The sequence below is a fragment of the Arachis hypogaea genome, chromosome 9, assembly GCF_003086295.3.
Source record: "Arachis hypogaea cultivar Tifrunner chromosome 9, arahy.Tifrunner.gnm2.J5K5, whole genome shotgun sequence".
Taxonomy (NCBI): domain Eukaryota; kingdom Viridiplantae; phylum Streptophyta; class Magnoliopsida; order Fabales; family Fabaceae; genus Arachis; species Arachis hypogaea.
This window is the reverse complement of record NC_092044.1, coordinates 94,560,099-94,581,086: the sequence shown is the minus strand read 5'-3', so window position 1 is coordinate 94,581,086 and position 20,988 is coordinate 94,560,099. Positions and strand designations below refer to the sequence as shown.

Sequence of the window (20,988 nt, the reverse complement as noted above, 5' to 3'; positions counted from 1 at the left end):
TTCTTGTTTTATTTTTTTAAAATCATTAAATATTAAAAATATATAATTTCACAAACATTTTAATAAACTTATAATTTCTAAAGATAAAAAAATTATAATTTCTAAATTCATAAACACTAAAATCTTTATAATTCTAAATATGTAATAAACATAATTATTAACCAAATTTTTTGAAGCAAAAATTATAAAATGGCGAGTTTGGCATGTAAACTCGTCCTGTCTCGCCAAAACTCATAGGTTAAGCTGTGCGAGCTAAACAAACTTTTTATTATAATAATCTCAAATTTTTAGTCTGATTCGCTTTTTTTATGAGTTACGCAAATCAATATAACGAATTTCGTCTTGTTTATCACTCCTAAAACTAATTATAAACAATTTAGACTAAAAATTATAACTTATAAATAAAATAAATTAATCCACAAATTAAACGAAGAATCGAATTTAAGTGGACCAGACTAATACATTTAACAGCCCTATATCGTTTGAATGGTAAAAAAAATTAGCATATAACTTTACGTAAAAGAAAAACAGCGTATAACTTTTCAATCAAAACCCATATGAAAAATCACAAAAAAACATACTAATATCAAATTTAGGATCCACAATATAATTTGGATAAAAAATAATATTTATACACTAAAATTAGTTATTACATATTTATGCATAAATATATATATTATTTAATTTATTTTTAATGTATATTTTATATTTTAATATAAAATATCATGATTAAATTTGGATAATTAGTGAAATACCTAATAATAATCGACAAAAGAAGATTTTAGTTACTATTATTGTTAGAATAATATCAGGTAAAAAAAAGATAATATTATATGAATAATAAAATTTATTATTTTGATGTAAATTTAAGTGTATTTAAATTGATGTAAAGTTGATATATAGTTAAAAGTTATTAGATAACAATTTAATTAAATTTGTGAAATTATTTAAAAAATTTTAACTATTAAATCTTAGATAAAATTAATTGTACCTGAATTTTTATCTATTATTTTTAATTAATGTTTTAAATTCTAAATCTTAAATTTTAATAGTACCAAAATAAAATATTAATTAAATATTAGTTAATATTAATAAAAGGTATTTCCATTTTTATATTCTTTTAAAAAAATATTAAAAAATTATTAAAATTTATTATTTTTTATTATTGACTAGTTATTGATATTTAAAAGTGTGAGTTAAAATATATATTGTTAAAATTATTAAACTAAAAAAATTAAATTAATAGTTAAAATATGTAAAAATAATAAATTTTAAGAGTAGTCTAGCATTTCTCTTCTTTTATTATTGCTGTTATATAGAGCAGGTAGCTGAAGTAAATGAGACCATTGTATCTCCTGGATCTAAGTTTCTACATAGAACTTACTCTTACTGCTTTGTTCATCTCTCTAAATGAAATTACAAGCTAAGTCAATTAGATTAAAAGGAAGAAAAGCACATCCATATAAAGGTAGATATGTCTCTCGTTGTTGATGATGACAAGGAAAACTCGTTTCTGGTTCACGTGGAGCCCTTTCTTCCACTCGATGTGTTCGTCAGCTTCAGAGGGGAAGACACCCGCACCAACTTCACCAGCCACCTCTATTCCCCGCTCTCAAGAAACGGCATCAAGGCATACATGGACGACGAAGGCCTCGAGAAGGGTCGCGATGTCTGGCCATCGCTGTCCCAAGCAATCGAGGACTCCCATGTTGCCATAGTAGTGTTCTCCAAGAACTACGCGTCTTCCAGATGGTGCTTGGAAGAGCTTGTGAAAGTACTCGAATGCCGGAAAAAAGATGGGACAGGTAGTGATACCTGTGTTTTACGAGGTCGATCCGGCGGAGATTCGAAATCAGAGAGGAGTGTACGGGGAAGCCATTGCAGAACATGAAAGAGGATTGTTGGGTGATAAAAGTGTGGAAGAAGTGAAGAAGATAGTGTCCGCTTGGAAGGATGCTCTCATGGAAGCGGCAAACATATCGGGGCGGGACACTCGTAGTCGCGAGTACAAGTCAGTATTTCTAAATTCTTTTTTGCGCCCCTTGCTTTGACCTCTGTGGAATGAATTTTGTAAATTTTTTTCATTACAAACACAAACATGCCAATTTTTTTTTTCTTTGCATTTCAACTAATTAATACTAACCATTTTTCTAATTTTTATTACTAAAAATGTTGACTTGCCTGGCATTTTTTTATCAATAATATTACATCACTAATAAATATTATTATTTTTATAAAAATATTTAATTAATAATAATTTACACTTATATTTACGAGCTAAAACTTTACACTTTATATATATGAATTACATACATAATTTATACTACTTATAATTAATTATTAAAACTTATACACATAATTTACATATATATTTATCAAAATTTGTATATATAAATTAATAATATTTATTTATTAAAAATAATTTAATATTTTTATTGCTTAAATACTAATTAAAATTACTAAAAATAGTTAACTCTCAAAGTATTTTGGATATTTAATTATTTATTATTATATTAGTATAACTATTTTTATAATCATTGCATAAATAATTATTTACAAGTGGGTCAAAATTCAATTCTGTATTTGTCTTCTACCACTTAAAAAAGCGAAAATATATTAATTTTTGTATAGAATTTACGTCATTGCAAAACATTAATATATGTTCACTTTTCTCTAAGATGTAGGAAGCAAACTCTTCTTATTAGAGATATATTTGAAAGATAAATTTACCATCATTTGCAAAATTTGAAAAGATTATTCTATCCTACAACTTGCATGCTTAAACAAAATTAAATATACTACACATTTTGTCGAATGAGTGTTGCGACGGTGTTCAAAATCAATGTCTAATTGTCAAAAAAGTTAGATAATTAATTTTTAATTTAAAAATATAAAATTAATAAATTTTAAATATTTAAAATTTATTATAAAAAATAAATTAACTAAAAAATAAACACCAAATAAAAAGACACTTAGAATTAACAATATCCAAGCCATGTCCTTGAAGGACAATATTCTACGGTGCGTATTGTGGTGACATTCGATATTTAGTGGCTACAATAATTAGCTTGGTTGCATCAATTTATAGCTTACACGTGTAGTAAAAGAAAGTGTTTTGAGTTTGGGTTTGACATTGTTAATGACAGTAAAAATCTTAAGCAAACATGATAAACAACTATAACAACCCAAACAAATAATTTAAAATTTGAAAATAACAACTTAAGTAAATAATAATTTATAATTTATAAATATAAATTTAAAAATTTCCAATAACGACACCTAAACAAATAAATTTTCAGACTCAACGTATAAGTGTCATGTCAGCAGATGAGCTCCTCATTTATATTACTATAAAGATAAGTGAATAACTGTGTGTGTGTGTGTGTGAAAATTCAGGTGCAGTCGACTTCACGTAAAGTTGATACTGAGAGCCGTTAGATGATTTGACTGATTTAACTAAATTTTCATCTAACGACTCTCAGATATCAACTTCACGTGAAGTCGACTTCACCTGAGTTTTCACCATATTTTTATGTCAGGCTTAGTCTTATAAGCCTAACCCATCTGCCCATACCACCTAATCCGAATCTCTTCCCATATCGACTGAAACGAAGGTCTTCTGCGCCACTTTGATGCTCGACGAGATGAGCTTTGTGGCCAAATACTACTCCGACGCTGCAGCCCCTTCCATATCTTGTCTAAGGCCAAAGACGATAAGTGGAATGCTGGTAACACGCCGCCGTTGCCGCTTATCGATACCTTGTCTACTCTCTTTGTCATGGTTGGGACGATGCTTGGTTGGACTTACCCATGCCTGGGCTTCACCACTGCCGCCGGAATAGACACCTGCCTCCACTTTTATACGCACTTAACTTCTCCAAATCGGTTTTGGTTCTCGATGGTTGCCTCTGCATTCCTAAGCTTCCAACTCGGTATCCATCACCACCACCTCGGCAGAGACGGTTGCTAAGATACCTGACCTAGCCCAGGTGTTGCTGATACTACTGTTTGGCTGAGGTGTCCTCTAATTTTGTTGATACCGATCTCTTTCTCAATTAGAATTCAGTTGTATCATTCTTGACCAGAAAGGATGATTAGCATTAAAATTAGAAAAATTTAGTGAGTTTAAACACTACTTAAGACTGCTTGAGCAGAAATCACTTGTCAACTTTCTATTGAGTGGTCAACGCTTAATCACCTATAGCCACCAATAATGTGGCCACCAGAGACGTGGCCATATTCTACACGCATGAGGCCGAAATTGCAATGATAAGCAAGGGGCCTCCACTAATCTAGCATCGAAGAGTCGAACTGACGAGGAGACGTAAACCACGGTCAATGGCGCCTTTGAGGTTATGAACTATATGCGCTTTGGAACTTACATATATTGGGACGGTTTGTTCATAGAGAATGATAGCTTGGAATGGGTGAAGCCGGAAATGACATGTACACATGCAATTATTTTGCTTGATTTTGATAGAGGTGGGATTAAACTTATATCAAGATCTTAATTTGAGAAGTATATACGACTCCTAATAAAAAAGAGAACTCAATTCGAAATTTACTAAGTGTTTGTGTCAAAATATTATGTATGATAAAAAAGATATAAAATGTTATTGATACTAAGTTATATAGCAAATAATGTAAATAATTGTAACAAAAGAAAACACATAAAATAAATAAAAAATTTTAAAAAATAAATAATGAAATAAAAAAGTAAAATGTTTCAAGAAAAGAGAATAAAATACTTGAAGAAACGAAGCTAATTGAAAATTGACTCCAAACCCACTTGCACTCTATGATTCTTTTTGACATTAATGTGATTGGAATTTGCTAAATTTTAGTGTAATTATGAAGTGTTTAAATTGAAGTTTCTCTCTCTTTTATATATACTTCTCCTATTTATAGATCACAATGATGGATTGCGAAATGTTTCTCTCTTTCCACGATTTAGCTTTTTTCCTTTTCTTTAGACTCTCACAACTCACGACCATAGTTGTCAAAACCGAACAGGTAATCGAACCGGTGAAGTTATTGGGTCACTGGATTACTGGTTCAACCGATGGGTCACTGATCGAACCGGTTAACCCGGTATAATTAAATAATTATGTAAAATTTAATTATTTTTTCTTTATTATAAGTACTTTTATTTTATTTTTATAAAAATAATTATCATTTTCAAATTTTAATACTTTATTAATTAATTTATATTTATTGTATTATTATATTATTATAAGTAAAAACTTACATACAGTTAATTTTCATATGAAGTTAATATTTAAAAATAGTTAGATAATTTGACAAGTTTAACTAAATATCATCTAACGATTTTCAACTATCAACTTCATATGAAAATAACTGCATGTGGGTCTTTACCTATTATTATATACTACAAGTATTTATTGAAAAAATAACATTAATAGATATCATATAATCATGAAAAGAAAAAATAAATTATAATTAATAATTTTTTTATCTTTTTAATATATATATTTTAATAAAATTTATAGTTAAATAAAATATAATTGATTTAAAAATTAGTGACTTTAAAATTAAAATTAATTGAATATAAGTAAAATAAAAAATTGCTATATGTATTATAATTTGAATATATGTTAGCAAGAAGCAATGTAGCTTGGTGGTATGATTGTCCACCTTGTAACCCTGGAGCGAGAAGTTCGAAAAACCACACAGCTTTGACACTTAGCACGCTGGAGCTTATGGAGAGCATGGTGGACTTGCAGAACCCAGATGCATCGTAGCTTCGCCTTCAGTTGCAACCAAACGGTTTGGTCCAGTCCAAACCGATTTTATTGGTTTTGGCCAGTTCGTTACGGGTTCAACCGGTTCGTTCTGATTCTCTGTCTTGAACAGTCCTAACCTTCGACCGGATCGGTATAGAGTCCGATTTACCGATTTTTCGGTCAAATCGGCCAGTCCGATCCAATTTTAATAACTACGCTCACGACCTTACTTTGACGGTGAAAAGTCTTATTCTCCAAACTGGACACCCCACGTTTTTTCTTTTAACTTGGTCATCAAGCATTTACCCACGTTTTTTATTTTACCGTGTGTCAATGCATTAATTCACGTGTTGATAAAGCTCCGACTTAACACCATTCCTCGACTCATGTCACACAAGATATGATCGACATTCTATTTCAATCATGATCGAAGTGAATTTATTTGGTGAAATTTTTGTATCAATAGCAACATAAAACGATTAGGGAAGATAAAAATAAAACCAACTTAGATTGGTTGCATGGTCACCTTACTCATCGGTTTAATTAAATGTCGATATTCGATCTTGCTTTATGTATGTAACAATTTATTGGTAATAACATTCTTAAATAGAGTGTAAATTAGCAACATATTAATTTTTGATTGGTTGAGTTGGGAGATACTATGAACAACCAAAAACAAAGAAAAGATAGAAATATAATTTCTTTTTGAAAAAAGTTTAATATCCTCTTTAAATTTTTAATGATTTATTGTAATTAATACATTAGAAGTACATTAAAAATATATAAAAAATGTATTTTCAATCGACATTTTTGCTTTTTTATTTGTTAACCAATACATCAAACCCACAATTTTTAATGTATCTTTTTACTTATTTGAATACAGTTTGTCATTTAATTTCCCTGTGTACTTTTATAACTAAATTTGATTATGTCATATGTAGTTTCGCCGTTTGTGCTAAATTCAATAACATCTGTCATCTTGTATTTGATCATTCCTTTGCAAGGAACGAGTCACAAGTCATCGATCATATTGTTGAAGATGTATTGAAAAAGTTGGAATTAAGGTTTCCTAATGAGCTACAAGTTAACCTTGTTGGAATTGACAAAAGTTGCAAAGATGTGTCATTATTGCTATCAAAAAGTAAAAGCAAAAATGTGCATGTAATTGGAATTTGGGGCCTGGGCGGAATAGGCAAAACAACCGTTGCAAAGGCTGTGTTTGCCCAACTCTTTCCCTATTATGACAGTGTGTGTTTTCTAGAAAATGTCAAAGAAGCACCCCAAAACATAGGACAAAGCAAACTTACATCTTTACGAGAGAAGCTGCTTTCTGAGCTACTAAAGTATGAATATTTGAACTCTACAACAAACATTCATTAGGAGGAGGCTTAGTAATAAAAAAGCTTTAGTTGTACTTGATGATGTGGATGATTCAGAGCAACTAGAACAGTTGTGTAGAGAATGTAGCTATGCTGGTCCAGAAAGTAAAGTGATTATAACAACAAGAAATAAGCATTTGCTTAGGGGAATAGTTGATGAGGATGATATATATGAGGTCAAGACATTGAGCTTTGGGAGATCTCTAGAGCTTTTTTGCTTGAGTGCCTTCAAAGATTGGGTTCCCAAAAAAGGATATGAAGATCTCTCTCAGAGAGCAGTTGATTATGCAGGGGGTGTTCCATTAGCTTTAAAAGTATTGGGCTCAAATCTCCGTGACACAAGTATTGAATTTTGGGATAGCGAATTGAATAAACTCAAGGACTATCCCTACGATGGAATTCAAAAGGTGTTACGTGTGAGCTATGATGGACTAGATATTCTAGAGCAGAAGATATTTTTGGACATTGCGTTCTTTTTCAAAGATGAGAACAAATATTTTGTGGAAAAGATACTAAATGCTAGTGGTTTATTTGCTGTTAGTGGAATAAAAGTCCTTACAAATAAAGCTCTCATAACTATTTCAAAGGACAAGAAGATACAGATGCATGATTTAATACGAGATATGGGCTTGAATATTGTTCGTCAAGGCATTAAAGATCCTGGAAAACGTAGTCGATTGAAGGATATTGAAGAAGTTTCAGATGTGCTTGAATATAAAAGGAAGGTAAGGAAACTTAAGTCTCATCATTATACTCACTTTATAAAAATATTATTTCTAACTAAATGGAAATACATATTGTTTGCTTTATTTTCTGTTAGGGAAGTGATGCAGTTGAAGGTATAAAATTAGATTTGTCTCAAATTGATGATCTACACTTGAACTCTAAAGCATTCAGCATGATGAGTGATCTAAGATATCTAAAATTGTATGCTCCCTCTGGCAAGACTTTGGGTAACATGGTGTATCCGGAAGTCCTTAATGAATTTTCAGGTAAGCTGAGCTACCTTGAATGGCATGGATATGGTTTGAAGTCTCCACCGGAAAATTTGTTTACTCAGAGGCTTGTTGAGATTTGTATGCCGCACAGCCACATTACCAAACTTTGGCATGGGGTGAAGGTAAAAGATATTTTCCGCAAACTTAATCAATGTATGCTTATAAGTTTGCTTTATGAAAGATTATTTTTATTTATGTGGCAGAATCTTGTGAGTTTAGAGAGAATTGATCTAAATGAATGCAAAGAGTTGGCGAATCTCCCGGATTTGTCCAAGGCATCAAAACTTAAATCGCTTAACCTTTCTGGTTGTGAGAGCTTGGCAGAGCTTCATTCATCTATTTGGTCTCTTGACGCTCTTGAAATTCTAGCACTGGATGGATGCAGAAAACTCACTAGTTTGAGAAGTGAGAAGCACTTGAAATCTCGCAAGACGATCAGTGTTAACGGCTGCACAAGTCTGAGAGAATTTTCCGTGTCCTCTCGTGTGATGGAATGTCTAGATCTGAGAAATGCTGGAATAGAAGAATTGCACCAATCAATTCAGCGCTCAAGCAAGCTTAAATCGCTCTACCTAGATAGTTTGATACTTATTGAGAATCTTCCAAATGAGTTATCACTCCTTAAGAATCTTTCAGAGCTGAGAATTTCTAATTGCAGACAACTAGTACTCAACAAAGAGCAACTGCATACCTTATTCAACGGCTTAAGGTGTCTGCACTTACTGTATTTGAAGGATTGTGATAAATTGTCTGAACTCCCTAACAACATTGGGTGCTTGGAATATCTCTGTGACCTAAGATTAGATGGAAGTGCTGTAGAGACATTGCCTATAACCGTCAAGGATCTAATCAATCTGGAAATTTTGTCGCTGAGAAACTGTAAGAACCTTAAGTACCTACCTACTCTTCCGACACTTATCAAAGAGCTTTATGTGATTAACTGCGAGTCCTTGGTGACAATAAACACCTTAGAGACCTTTGCGAAAGAGATGAGAGGAAGCACCAAGTTCATCTCGTTCGAGAATTGCACAAACCTGGATGGACCTTCACGTGAAGGAATCACGAAAGGTGCGAATTTAATAGCAACAAACGCGATACTTAAAAATAAGGATGTGGAGGAGGAGGTTCGTTCGCAGCAATATAACAGTGCACCAGAGCTAGGCCATAGCTACAGCTTCAACTTCGTGAAGGTTTGTTTGCCAGGAAGCAGTGTTCCAAGGCAATTCACTTATCGAAGCACCAAGTCCTCTTTCAGAATCGTACTTCCTTACAGCTCAAAGGTGCGGGGCTTAGTTTTTTGTGCAGTTCTGTCTCCATTTGATGAAATGGAGAAGGATGGTGCTAAGATCTCATGTGAATGCTACGAATACCAAGGAAATGGCACTAAGGTGGCGTATACTAGGTGGCATCATGAAGCTATAAGGGAGTTGAAGTGTGATCATGTGTATATATGGTACGATGAATTTCTTTTTGATGGCAGTGTTGTTGGAGGTTATAAAAGGCATTTCACAGTTGAGTTCTCCGTTACAAATGGTTTGGGGGAGCGGAGTGTGTTGAACATTAGTACAAAAGAGTGTGGGGTGCGCCTAATTCTTGACTCAGACTTACCCAAATTACCAAAGTGTTTTGCTAGACGACGTTCGGATGCTAATAACGAATGACCTTGGACGTAAATTGAAGAGAATCATGTGGTCGGACAAGATCTAGATTACAACAACAACAACAACAACAACAAAGCCTTGTCCCACTAAGTGGGGTCGGCTACATGAATCAAACGACGCCATTGTGCTCTGTCATGTATCATGTCTACAGAGAGACCGTTTACATGTAGATCTCGTTTGACCACCTCATGGATGGTCTTCTTAGGTCTTCCTCTGCCTTTCGCCCTTTGTCCATCTTCCATCTCATCCACCCTCCTGACTGGATGTTCTATCGGTCTTCTTCTCACATGTCCAAACCACCTGAGACGCGATTCAACCATCTTTTCCACAATGGGTGCTACTCCAACTCTCTCCCTTATATCTTCATTCCTTATTTTATCCAATCGCGTGTGACCACTCATCCATCTCAACATCTTCATCTCTGCCACACTCAGCTTATGTTCGTGCTCTCCTTTAGCCGCCCAACACTCCGTACCATACAGCATAGCCGGTCTTATAGCGGTGTGATAGAATTTACCTTTAAGTTTTAAAGGCACTTTTTTGTCGCATATAAAACCAGATGCACTCCGCCATTTTGACCAACCTGCTTGGATCCTATGATTTACATCATGTTCAATCTCTCCATTATCCTGTATGATGCACCCAAGATACTTAAAACTTTTAACTTTTCGTAAGGTGTTCTCTCCAATTTTCACCTCTATATTGGAGTTTTCCCTTCTCAGACTGAACTTACATTCCATATATTCCGTCTTGCTACGGCTTATGCACAGACCATACACTTCTAGAACTTCTCTCCATAACTCAAACTTCTTATTTAGGTCTTCCCTTGACTCTCCCATAAGGACGATATCATCGGCAAAAAGCATGCACCATGGCACAGGCTCTTGGATGTGCTCTGTGAGTACTTCCAAGACTAATGTGAAAAGGTATGGACTTAAGGATGATCCCTGGTGTAATCCTATACCAATAGGGAATTCCTCTGTCACACCACCTTGAGTCTTCACACTAGTTGTGGCCCCATCATACATGTCTTTAATTGCCCGAATATATGCGATCCTTACTCTCCTCTTTTCTAAAACCTTCCATAAGACCTCCCTTGGTACCCTATCATACGCTTTTTCCAAATCAATAAACACCATGTGTAGATCCCTTTTATTACTACGATACCTCTCCATCATCCTTCTTAATAGGTATATCGCTTCAGTGGTAGATCTGCCTGGCATAAATCCAAATTGGTTCTCTGTTACTTGTGTCTCTTTTCTCAACTTCCGTTCTATCACCCTTTCCCATAACTTCATAGTATGACTCATAAGCTTAATCCCTCTATAATTTCCGCAACTTTGTATATCCCCCTTATTCTTGTAGATAGGTACCAAGGTGCTCTTTCTCCACTCATCAGGCATCTTCTTTGACCTTAAAATCTCATTAAAAAGCTTGGTTAACCAGTTGATGCCTTTTCCTCCAAGACCCTTCCAAACCTCAATTGGGATATTATCAGGTCCTACTGCCCTGCCATTTTTATCTGCTTTAGAGCCTCTTTTACCTCAAAGTCTCGAATCCTTCGATAGTAGTCAAAGTTTTGATCTTCTTCCCTTGTGCATAATCGACCAAGGCTCGGAAGAGTCTTCTGTTCCTCATTAAATAACTCGTAGAAGTAGCTCTTCCACCTTTCATTAATCTTCTCCTCTTGAGCCAACACCTCTCCATCCTTATCCTTTATGCACTTAACCTGATCCAAATCTCTCGTTCTTCTTTCCCGGCTCTTTGCAATTCTATATATACCTTTTTCTCCTTCTTTCGTATCCAAAGACTGGTAGAGACCCTCATATGCTCTTGTTCTTGCTTCACTTACAGCCACTTTTGTCTCTTTCTTAGCCGCCTTATATTTTTCCCAGTTATCTGCATTGCGGCATAAAGACCACTCTTTAAAGCATTCTCTTTTTATCTTTATCTTTTCTTGTATACTCGCATTCCACCACCAGGACTCCTTGTCTCTTGGTCCTATTCCTTTAGATTCACCAAAACTTTCTTTTGCTGTTCTTCTAATAACTTCTGCCATCTCCCTCCACATCTCTTCCGCGCTTCCATTCCCATCCCACCTTGCCTCTTCTCCTACCCGTCTTAGGAAGCTTCTTTGTTCCTCACCTTTCATCCGCCACCACCTCGTCCTTGGGTTCTTCGTATGATGTCTTTTCCTCAACTTTTGCTCAACGCGAAAATCCATGACGAGCACCCTATGTCGTGTTGTCAAACTCTCTCCCGGGATAATTTTACAATTAATGCAAAATTTCCGGTCGACTCTCCTCAACAAGAAGAAGTCGATTTGAGAGCTTGTCATGCCACTCTTATAGGTTATAAGATGTTCGTCTCTCTTTTTAAAACATGTATTTGCGATGAGAAGATCAAAAGTTGAGGAAAAGTCCAAAATAGTTTTACCCTCGGCATTGATCACCCCGAAACCATGGCCTCCGTGAATACTCCCATATCCAGTCACTTCTCTCCCAACATGGCCATTTAAATCTCCTCCTAAGAAAATCTTATCTCCCAAAGATATGCCTTGAACTAAACTCTCTAGATCCTCCCAAAACCTTATCTTGTGTTGTTCGTCCGAACCCACTTGCGGTGCATAGGCGCTAATCACATGAAAAGCACCTCCCTCCACCACAAGTTTGATAGAGATGATCCGATCTCCCACCCTCTTGACATCAACTACGTCCTTCTTCCACTGCTTATCCACAATTATTCCAACTCCATTCCTATTCTTCACCTTTCCTGTATACCAAAGTTTGAAACTAGAAGAATCCAACTCCCTAGCCTTTGCACCAACCCATTTCGTTTCTTGTAGGCACATAATGTTAATCTTCCTCCTTGTCATGGTATCCACCACCTCCATGGACTTTCCTGTTAGAGTGCCTATGTTCCATGTCCCAAATCTCAACCTTTTGTCGCTTCGACCTTTACCTTTTCCTTTGTGAACTAGCTTATTTACCCTCGTCCGTTCACGAAAACGCGAGAACCCTTGCTCATTTAACACTACATCCGGGTACCGATGCAGCGGCTCTTGCTTTGACATCGTACTCGAGCCATACGGCGCGTTACTTCCGGGTAACGACTTAGCTTTAGCGCAATAATGTCTTTGATTCATGTCATGGGGGGTTCGGCTATATTTTTACGTTGGTTGCCGAAGACCTAACACAACCCTCCTCCTTTATCCGGGTTTGGGACCGGCTATGTACCGCAAGTGTAACATAGACGGAGTTAAGATCTAGATTACCCTTAGATATTTTATTCTGTGTATTATTCAAAACAAGCTAATTGTCAGATTTTCCTAGAGAAATTGTTGTAGTAAAATCAATCCCTAATTATCTAATTTTCCTATGAAAATTAAAATAGTAAAATCAATTTTGTTATGTCTACTTTCTTTATAATAAATATTATTAGTATTTTGACACCAATGTTTTTTTAATAATTAAATATATATTTTCTTAATTAAAAAATTAAATACACAATTAATTAGTAAAAATATAAAATAAGAAGAGATTACATCAAACTAAATTTTAAGACATTAAATTAATAAATTTCTCAATGATATGAACCCCTCACTTTTTTTTTTTTTTAATTTTCTTCTCCGCGAAACTAATACTTTATGCGGGTCGCATTTGAAGAAGTCATAGAAACAATCATATCTTCCACTGAGAACATCTTGATATTGTGTATCCCCTTTCTTTCACTCTGATGAACGTGTTCTTCATTGTATAATCCATCGCTTTCGTCCTCATTGAAATAAAATCTCTCAGTTGCCATTGAGATTGGTCTATGTTGTTGTGACTCCAACTCCAACCTTAGCTCTGATCCCATCTCCAATCCCAACTCCGAACCTAACCGCAACCCTAGCTCCCACTTGGATTCAAAATCCAACTCCAAATTCCTCAAAAGATTGTGCAACTCTGAGTCAAAAATCAAGCGCACCCCACACTCTTTTGGAAGAACATTTAACACATCACGTTCCCCCAATTCATTTGCAACAAAGAACTCAAAAATAATTTCTTGTTCTTCAAGGCTTTTAACAATGCTATCAAAATGAAGTGCATCATACCAAACAAAAACATGATCACCTTTCAAATCCTTGGTAGCTTCATGGAACCACCTAGTAGCATACCCCACTTTTCTACCATCAGCATCATAGCACTGACAAAATATTCTGGCACCATGGTTCTTGATTCCTTCGCTTGGCGAAATAAGCACAGACAAAACCATTCCCAAAATGTTGGAGTGTGAAGGAATTTTGACTTTGAAAGAGGACTCTCTGCTTCGGTATGTGAACTGCTCCGGGACTCTGCTTCCTGGTGAACACACCTTAACAAAGTTGTAGTTGTGACAGCTGGCACCGCTGGCGCCTTTGCTTCTTACAAACACATTCTGAAAAGCGGCATTCATTGATGATAACTCTGCACCTTCCGCTATCCGGCAGAGCGAAGATCCGTCTAGTTTCGTGCAATTCTCAAACGACACGAACTTCTCTCGCCCTGTCATCATGGTTGCAAGAGTCTTCAAAGTGGGAACTGTCACCAACGATTTGCAGTTAGCGGCGGTTAATTCTTTGATGGTTGTTGGAAGCTCTGGCAGTTGCCTGAGGTTCAAGCAATTCTCTAAGGAAAGAATTTCGAGCAGCGAAAGATGCTTGATGCTTTCAGGCAACGTTTCTACGCCGCTTCCGTCTAGTCTCAGCTCACATAACTTGGACAACACGCTAATGTTTTCAGGAAGTTCAAGCAAGTTTGAACAATCCTTCAAATGCAGCAATCTTAGAGATCTTAGACCATCAAACAATGCTTGCAATTTCTGTTTTTCAAGAACTAGTTCTTTGCAATCAGAAATTCTTAGTTCCGCAAGGCTTGTAAGGGATGATAGCTCATTTGGAACATTCTGGAATCTCAAACCTTCTAGATTCAGATATCTAAGGTTGCTCGAAAGCCCTATCGACGAGTGCAGTTGTTCTATTCCTGCATTCTTCAGTTCCAAGCTCTCCATCTTATCGGAGGACAGCGCAAACTCCTTCAGACTGGTGCATCCCTCCACACTGACTTTCTTGAGAGATCTGAAATGCTTCTCGCTCTTTAAACTCTTGAGTTTCTTACAGCCATTGAGGATCAAAGTTTCAAGCGTGTCAAGAGACAAAACGGATGGATGAAGCTCAACCAAGCTCTCACAATCAGAAAGATTCAACCATTTGAGTTTAGATGCCTTGGACAGATCTGGAAGATTCTCCAAATATTTGCACTCACTTAGATCAATTCCCTCTAAATTCACAAGATTCTGCAAGAAACATTCGATATATCAGAGACATCGTTGATCCGAGACATTTTAAATGTTAAATGTATATTAGTTATGAAATAAATGACTATACCTTAACCCCATGCCAAAGTTCTGTTATGTGGCTCTGGACCATTCGAATCTCGACAAGCTTCGTAGCACAGAAACTTTCTGGAAGAGACTTTAAGCGGTATCCGTTCCACTCAAGATAACTCAACTTGGAAGAAAATTGATCAAGGACAATAGGATAGTCCATGTTACCCGAAATCTTACCACAGGGAGTATGCAATTTCAAAAATCTTAGTTCAGTCATGATGCTAAATGCGTTAGCATTTAAGTGTAGATCGTCAATTTGTGACAAATCTAACTTTATACCTTCAACAGCATCACTCCCCTGACAAAGAAAAATAAGCAAACAATTAATATCACATTAACTAGTAACAGTTCTAACTAAAATCATTCCATGCTTATAATTGGTTACCTTATTTTTGCATTCAAGTACACTAGAAATTTCAGCAATGTCTCTCAACCGGCTACGTTTTCCATGATCTTCGATGCCTTCACGAACAATACTCAAAGCCAAATCTTGCACCAAACCATGCATTTTTATTTTGTTGCCATCTGAAATGGTTATGAGAGCTTTATCTTCAAGGACCTTCAAACCACCGGTAGCATAGAAACCGCAAGCATTCAAAACCCTTTCCACAAAATCTTTACTCTCGTCTTTGAAAAAGAATGCAATGTCTAGAAATATTTTCTTCTCAAGATCATGTAGTCCTTCATAGCTCACTCGCAACACCTTTTGAATCCGGTCACAAGAATAGTTCTCGACCTTATCCAATTCCCTCTCCCAAAATTCAATGCTTCTATCACCAAGACTCGAACCCAAAACGTTCAAAGCCAACGGAACACCACCGGCATAATCAACCGCCCTTTTCGCAAGATCCTCGTATCCTTTCTTCGGATGCTTGCTCTTGAAGGCACTCGAGCAAAAGAGCTCTAGAGATTCTTCAAAGCTCCATGTCTTAATCTCATAAACATCATATTCATCAACCATTATTCCCCTAAGCAAATCCTTATTTCTTGTAGTTATAATGAGTTTACTCTCTGGACTTGCATATTTAAACTCTTCACACAATACTTCTAATTGTTCTAAATTATCCACATCATCAAGCACAACAAAAATCTTTTTGTTACTAAGCCTCTTTCCAATTAATAATGTGGATTCTTTAGAGTTTTGATTTTCATCCTTTAGAAGCTCAGAAACCATCTTCTCTTTTAAAGATTCTATGTTTTGTGATGCTTCTTTCATATTTTCTATGAAGCAAACACTGTCATATAAGGGAAATTGTTGGGAAAAAAGGATTTTTGCGATGGTTGTTTTACCTATTCCGCTCATACCGCAAATTCCGATTACTTGAACATTTCCAACTAACAAATTACCTCTGTTTCTTGACAGCAACAATTGCATCTCTTTGAGGATTTTGTCAAATCCAACAAGGTCTTTGGATTTTAGTTCCTTAGGGAACCTTAACTCCAACATTTCCAATACATCTCCGACCATTTTCTCAATGACTTGAGATTGGTTCCTAGTGAAAAAGCAAGATTAAACGGAGGATTAAATTAACTTTAATTTCCACTGAAAAGATTAAATAAACCAATACTTAATTTTTTTTTTTGGCGGAGAAACCAACACTTAATTAGTAATTATACATTACTCTAGCCACGAAACTACTATTACAGTATTACTCTTTTTTTAAAAAAAAAATTAAAATATATATAATCAATTAAAACTAAATAGTAAATTTGGATTCTAAACACTACACATATATAGAAATCAATTAAAAAAGAAAAAAAGAAAACTTCAAATAAGATCATATTGGCCGTTCGCTGGTGTACGTTAAGATAATGATAAAAAGTTTGAAAAATCATAAATAAAGTCTAAAATTATCTTATTTTATATTCTTTAATTATACCTGAAATAATTAGATAATACTAATTAAATATAATAAATATGTAAGTATAAATAATACATACATAAAATTATAAATACTAAGTTAAATAAAATAATTTAAATCATTGTCCCTCTAATATTATCAAATGTAATTAATATAAATTTTTGGTTATATATAACTTTCTTTTATATATATATATATATATATATATATATATATATATATATTTGGTTATATATAACTTTCTTTTATATATATATATATATATATATATATATATATATATATATAAAAGAAAGTTATATATATATATATATATATATATATATATATTTGGTTATATATAACTTCCTTATATCAAAATAATAGATTAACTAATCCATAACAGAAGTGGGTCGTCACTAAGGCTGAAAGTGAGTCGAGTTAGACCAAGGTCAAGTTCCACTCTCGAAAATAAAGCTTAGCTCACGGCTCGACTCATTGACAATCGAGCCTATTTCGTAAGCTCAAACTCGACTCAACGAAAGCTCATGAGTTAGCTCAAATAATAGGAACATAGTCTATAATTTTATATCAAGAAACTATAACTTATATAATTGAGCTAACTCACGAGCTAATGAGCTAAGCTTACCCAAACTCAAGCTCGACTCATTTAATTTATAAGTTCAATTCTAAGGTTAAGCTCGACTCACCATCTCACGAGTTCAGCTTATCGAGCTATAATGAGTCGAGCTCGAACAGGCTCATGAGCTGGCTTGACTCACTTTCAGCCTTAATTGTCAGACTTAATTAGATTTTAATGTATAAGAATGCTTAATTATTTTTTTTACACATCTTCATTAAATTTAAATTATAAATGAATAATAAAACTAATGAAAATATAAAAAATAATAATTATTTGTGAAAAAAATATAATAATTATAAAATAATATTTAATAAAATAGAAATTATTAAAAAGTTTAAAATATACGAATAATTTATTTTTGTCTATTTTTTCATTTTTAACAAATTATATATATGAGACTGAAAATTGGTAAGGAATTACTAAATGGGTGCCTAAACAATATAATATATATCTCATCACTCTATGTGTTACTTTACCATTTTTAAATAGGTGAAAAATTTACATGCAGTTATTTTCATGTAAAGCTGATAGTCGAGAACTGTTAAATAATAATCTAGTTAAATCTGTCAAATTATCTAACGATTTTCAATTATTAACTTTACATAAAAATAACTAGAGGTGAGTCTTTGCCTTTTAAAATATTGTATCATTGAAGTTCTGTTCTGAAAAAGTAAGGTTATTCTGTGTTCCTTCTCTATTATTTTTTTCTTTTATTAATGACAACAAATATGCAAAATATTGATAAAGAGAAACAATAGTTAAGCAAAAGGTGAACAAATATATATATATAAAAAAAATCAGTTTTTTTTTCCTTCGTAAGTGAACTTTTGAAGTTGCTTCATCGCATAGTGTTTGGCGAATGTACGTCATTTCGCAAATATTAATTATTCAGATCTGTGCCAAAATTTTAGTAGTAAGAATGTAAGATCTAGGCATAGATAATGAATAAACTTTTTCAAAGATATTTAGACATACTAGAATTACTCAATTTAAAGTTATCATATATCCTTTGATTAGTTTGCACAAAAGAAGGGTTTTAATAAAATATATTTGTTAATTTTATATATAATAACGACTAAGGAACATAAACTTTAATGTCCTTTCACATCAAGAAATGGAAAACAAATAGAATTAATTTTTTTAATTAGAATAAAAAATTTTATGTTACAAATTAATTAATCTTCCATACCCAATATTTAAATAGTCATACAAATTGAAGAATTATAATGAATAACATTGTATAAAATAAAAACTCAATTTTTGTTTAATTTTTATTATTCCGTTTTCTATTTTAGGTTACACATTTAAAACGTGACAACAAAAACAATAATTTAAAAGCTAAAATGTTATAGCGTAAGAAGAGTTTGCATACAAAAACTATTTTCATGTGAATTATCTAAATTACACAAGAATGACAAATAATGTAATGCATGGTAGGTGCATGAAAATGAAACTTCCAAAATTTATTGTTACACAAGAATTAACTAGTACTCACTTATTGCTTCGAGTGTACCATCCAGATATATTAGCAGCTTCAGTGAGTGCACCTTTCCATTGAGACAGTTTCTTCTGAACATCTTCTTTGTTGATGATGTTGTCTTTTTCATCCAACAACAAGCACCGTTCATGTTTTGCAAATGCTTCTCCGTATGTTCCACTCTGATTCCGTACATCACAAGGATCAACATTGTAAAACAGAGGTATAACCCCCATTCCTTCGGTTCTTCGGCATTCGAGTATCTTCCCAAGTTCTTCCAAACACCATTTGGAAGACGCGTAGCCCTTTGTGAAGATTACAAGGGCTACGCTGGAGTTGTCGATGGCTTCGCGAAGCGGCGGCCATATTGCATCTCCGGTTCGGAGGTAACTATCAATGTATATTTTAATGCCTGCTTGAGTAAGTGCTGAGTTTAGGTTATTAATGAAGTTGATTTGGGTGTCCCCGCCTTTGTAGCTCACAAAAACATCATATTTTTTTGGAGAAGAAGGAAACAACTCCATTAATATAATTAATCTCTTAGTCTATAGTAATGTGCAATCAAGAAAGTGTAGAGAGAAACGAACTAACTAATTAATACACTCTTGATTCTTGAACCATGGAAGAGCATGAATAAGGGTTTAGGATATATGCGTTTATATAAGGAGACTCTAACGCGGGGACAAATATTTTAACACGATAATGGGACCACTTGTTTAACCACAAGTAGAACGTGAGATATAATGATATATGGGACATGACGCGGCGAATTTATTCGGAATAAAGATTCATTATAAATAAACGATTTATTTGATTAAATTAAAGACTTTGGAGAATCGTAAATAGTAATTTTTAGGAGTGACAAATGGATTAATCATCAATCTGTTTTAACAGACTAAAACTCCTTAAGACCAAAAAAAAAAAAAAAAATTAAAATCCTTACAAAAATGCAACTTCCACACTAAAATCTGTTTTAATATATATTTTATATTTTATATTTTAATATATATTTTATATTGATTATTTTTATTTTTTATATATATTTTATATTTTTAATATATATTTTATATTTTTGAAAAATATAATTTTATGATATAGCATTAGAGTTCTATATCCAAAATATCTAAAATTTAATTTGTTGTGAATTTCAAAAAAAAATAGCATAAAATAAAAAAAAGTTTACACAAGAAATTAAAGCAAACCCAAAAAGAAATTTTTATTAGAAAGATTGTATTAGAGATATAATTATTTATGTTATTATTGCTTATTAATTTTAATTTTGGAGAGAAATAGTATCATGACAAAAGGAGCAGAATTTAATTTAGAACAATTTTTTTATTTTTGAAATAATGCTATATATAATTCATATATATATATATATATATATATTATATTTTTATAATATAAAATGTGTGTCCGAAGCTTTTTTTTCTCTCTACTCTTCTTTAAATTCTTCATATTCGCTTTTATAGTTTTGGATAAATTACAGAAAACTAAAAGTTAATTGATTACTTAGAAGAAGAAGAAAGGAAAAATACAAAAAGAAGAAATCTCTAATGTGCCATAGAGTGAAAAATTTTTCTTTAAAGAAGGATGATGTAGACCTAAAATTATGGTCACATATACAAGTAATTTTTATATTAATACTAATTATTAAGTCAATATTTATAAGAGGTTATAAAGTATGGATATTTTGTTAAGTTGTCGTATTCGCATGTCGAATATATTTTATTGATATACGTATTTATTGTATTTAACCGTGTCATAATAAAATAAATAAATAATTTATTTGATTAAATTAAAGACTATGAAAAAGTAAATAGTAATTTTTAGGTA

General features: G+C 33.3%; 2 protein-coding genes across 2 annotated transcripts; one reads left to right on the top strand and one right to left on the bottom strand.

Moving 5' to 3' along the window:
• The first annotated feature begins 1,492 nt into the window (after positions 1 to 1,492).
• Positions 1,493 to 9,897, top strand: LOC112709326 (disease resistance protein RPP2B-like). The gene is made up of 4 exons (XM_072203187.1): positions 1,493 to 2,011; positions 6,749 to 7,848; positions 7,944 to 8,243; positions 8,325 to 9,897. Exons 2-4 carry the CDS (start codon positions 7,726 to 7,728, stop codon positions 9,780 to 9,782), a joined length of 1,881 nt encoding a protein of 626 aa, XP_072059288.1. The 5' UTR covers positions 1,493 to 2,011; positions 6,749 to 7,725; the 3' UTR covers positions 9,783 to 9,897.
• A 3,398-nt stretch (positions 9,898 to 13,295) lies between these two features.
• LOC112709325 (disease resistance protein RML1A) lies at positions 13,296 to 19,783 on the bottom strand. Its single transcript, XM_025761219.2, has 4 exons — positions 19,171 to 19,783; positions 15,577 to 16,684; positions 15,190 to 15,489; positions 13,296 to 15,098 (listed from the first exon to the last, which is right to left on the bottom strand). The coding sequence occupies exons 1-4, from the start codon at positions 19,674 to 19,676 to the stop codon at positions 13,419 to 13,421; spliced, it is 3,594 nt and encodes a 1,197-aa protein (XP_025617004.1). The 5' UTR covers positions 19,677 to 19,783; the 3' UTR covers positions 13,296 to 13,418.
• Positions 19,784 to 20,988: the final 1,205 nt, after the last annotated feature.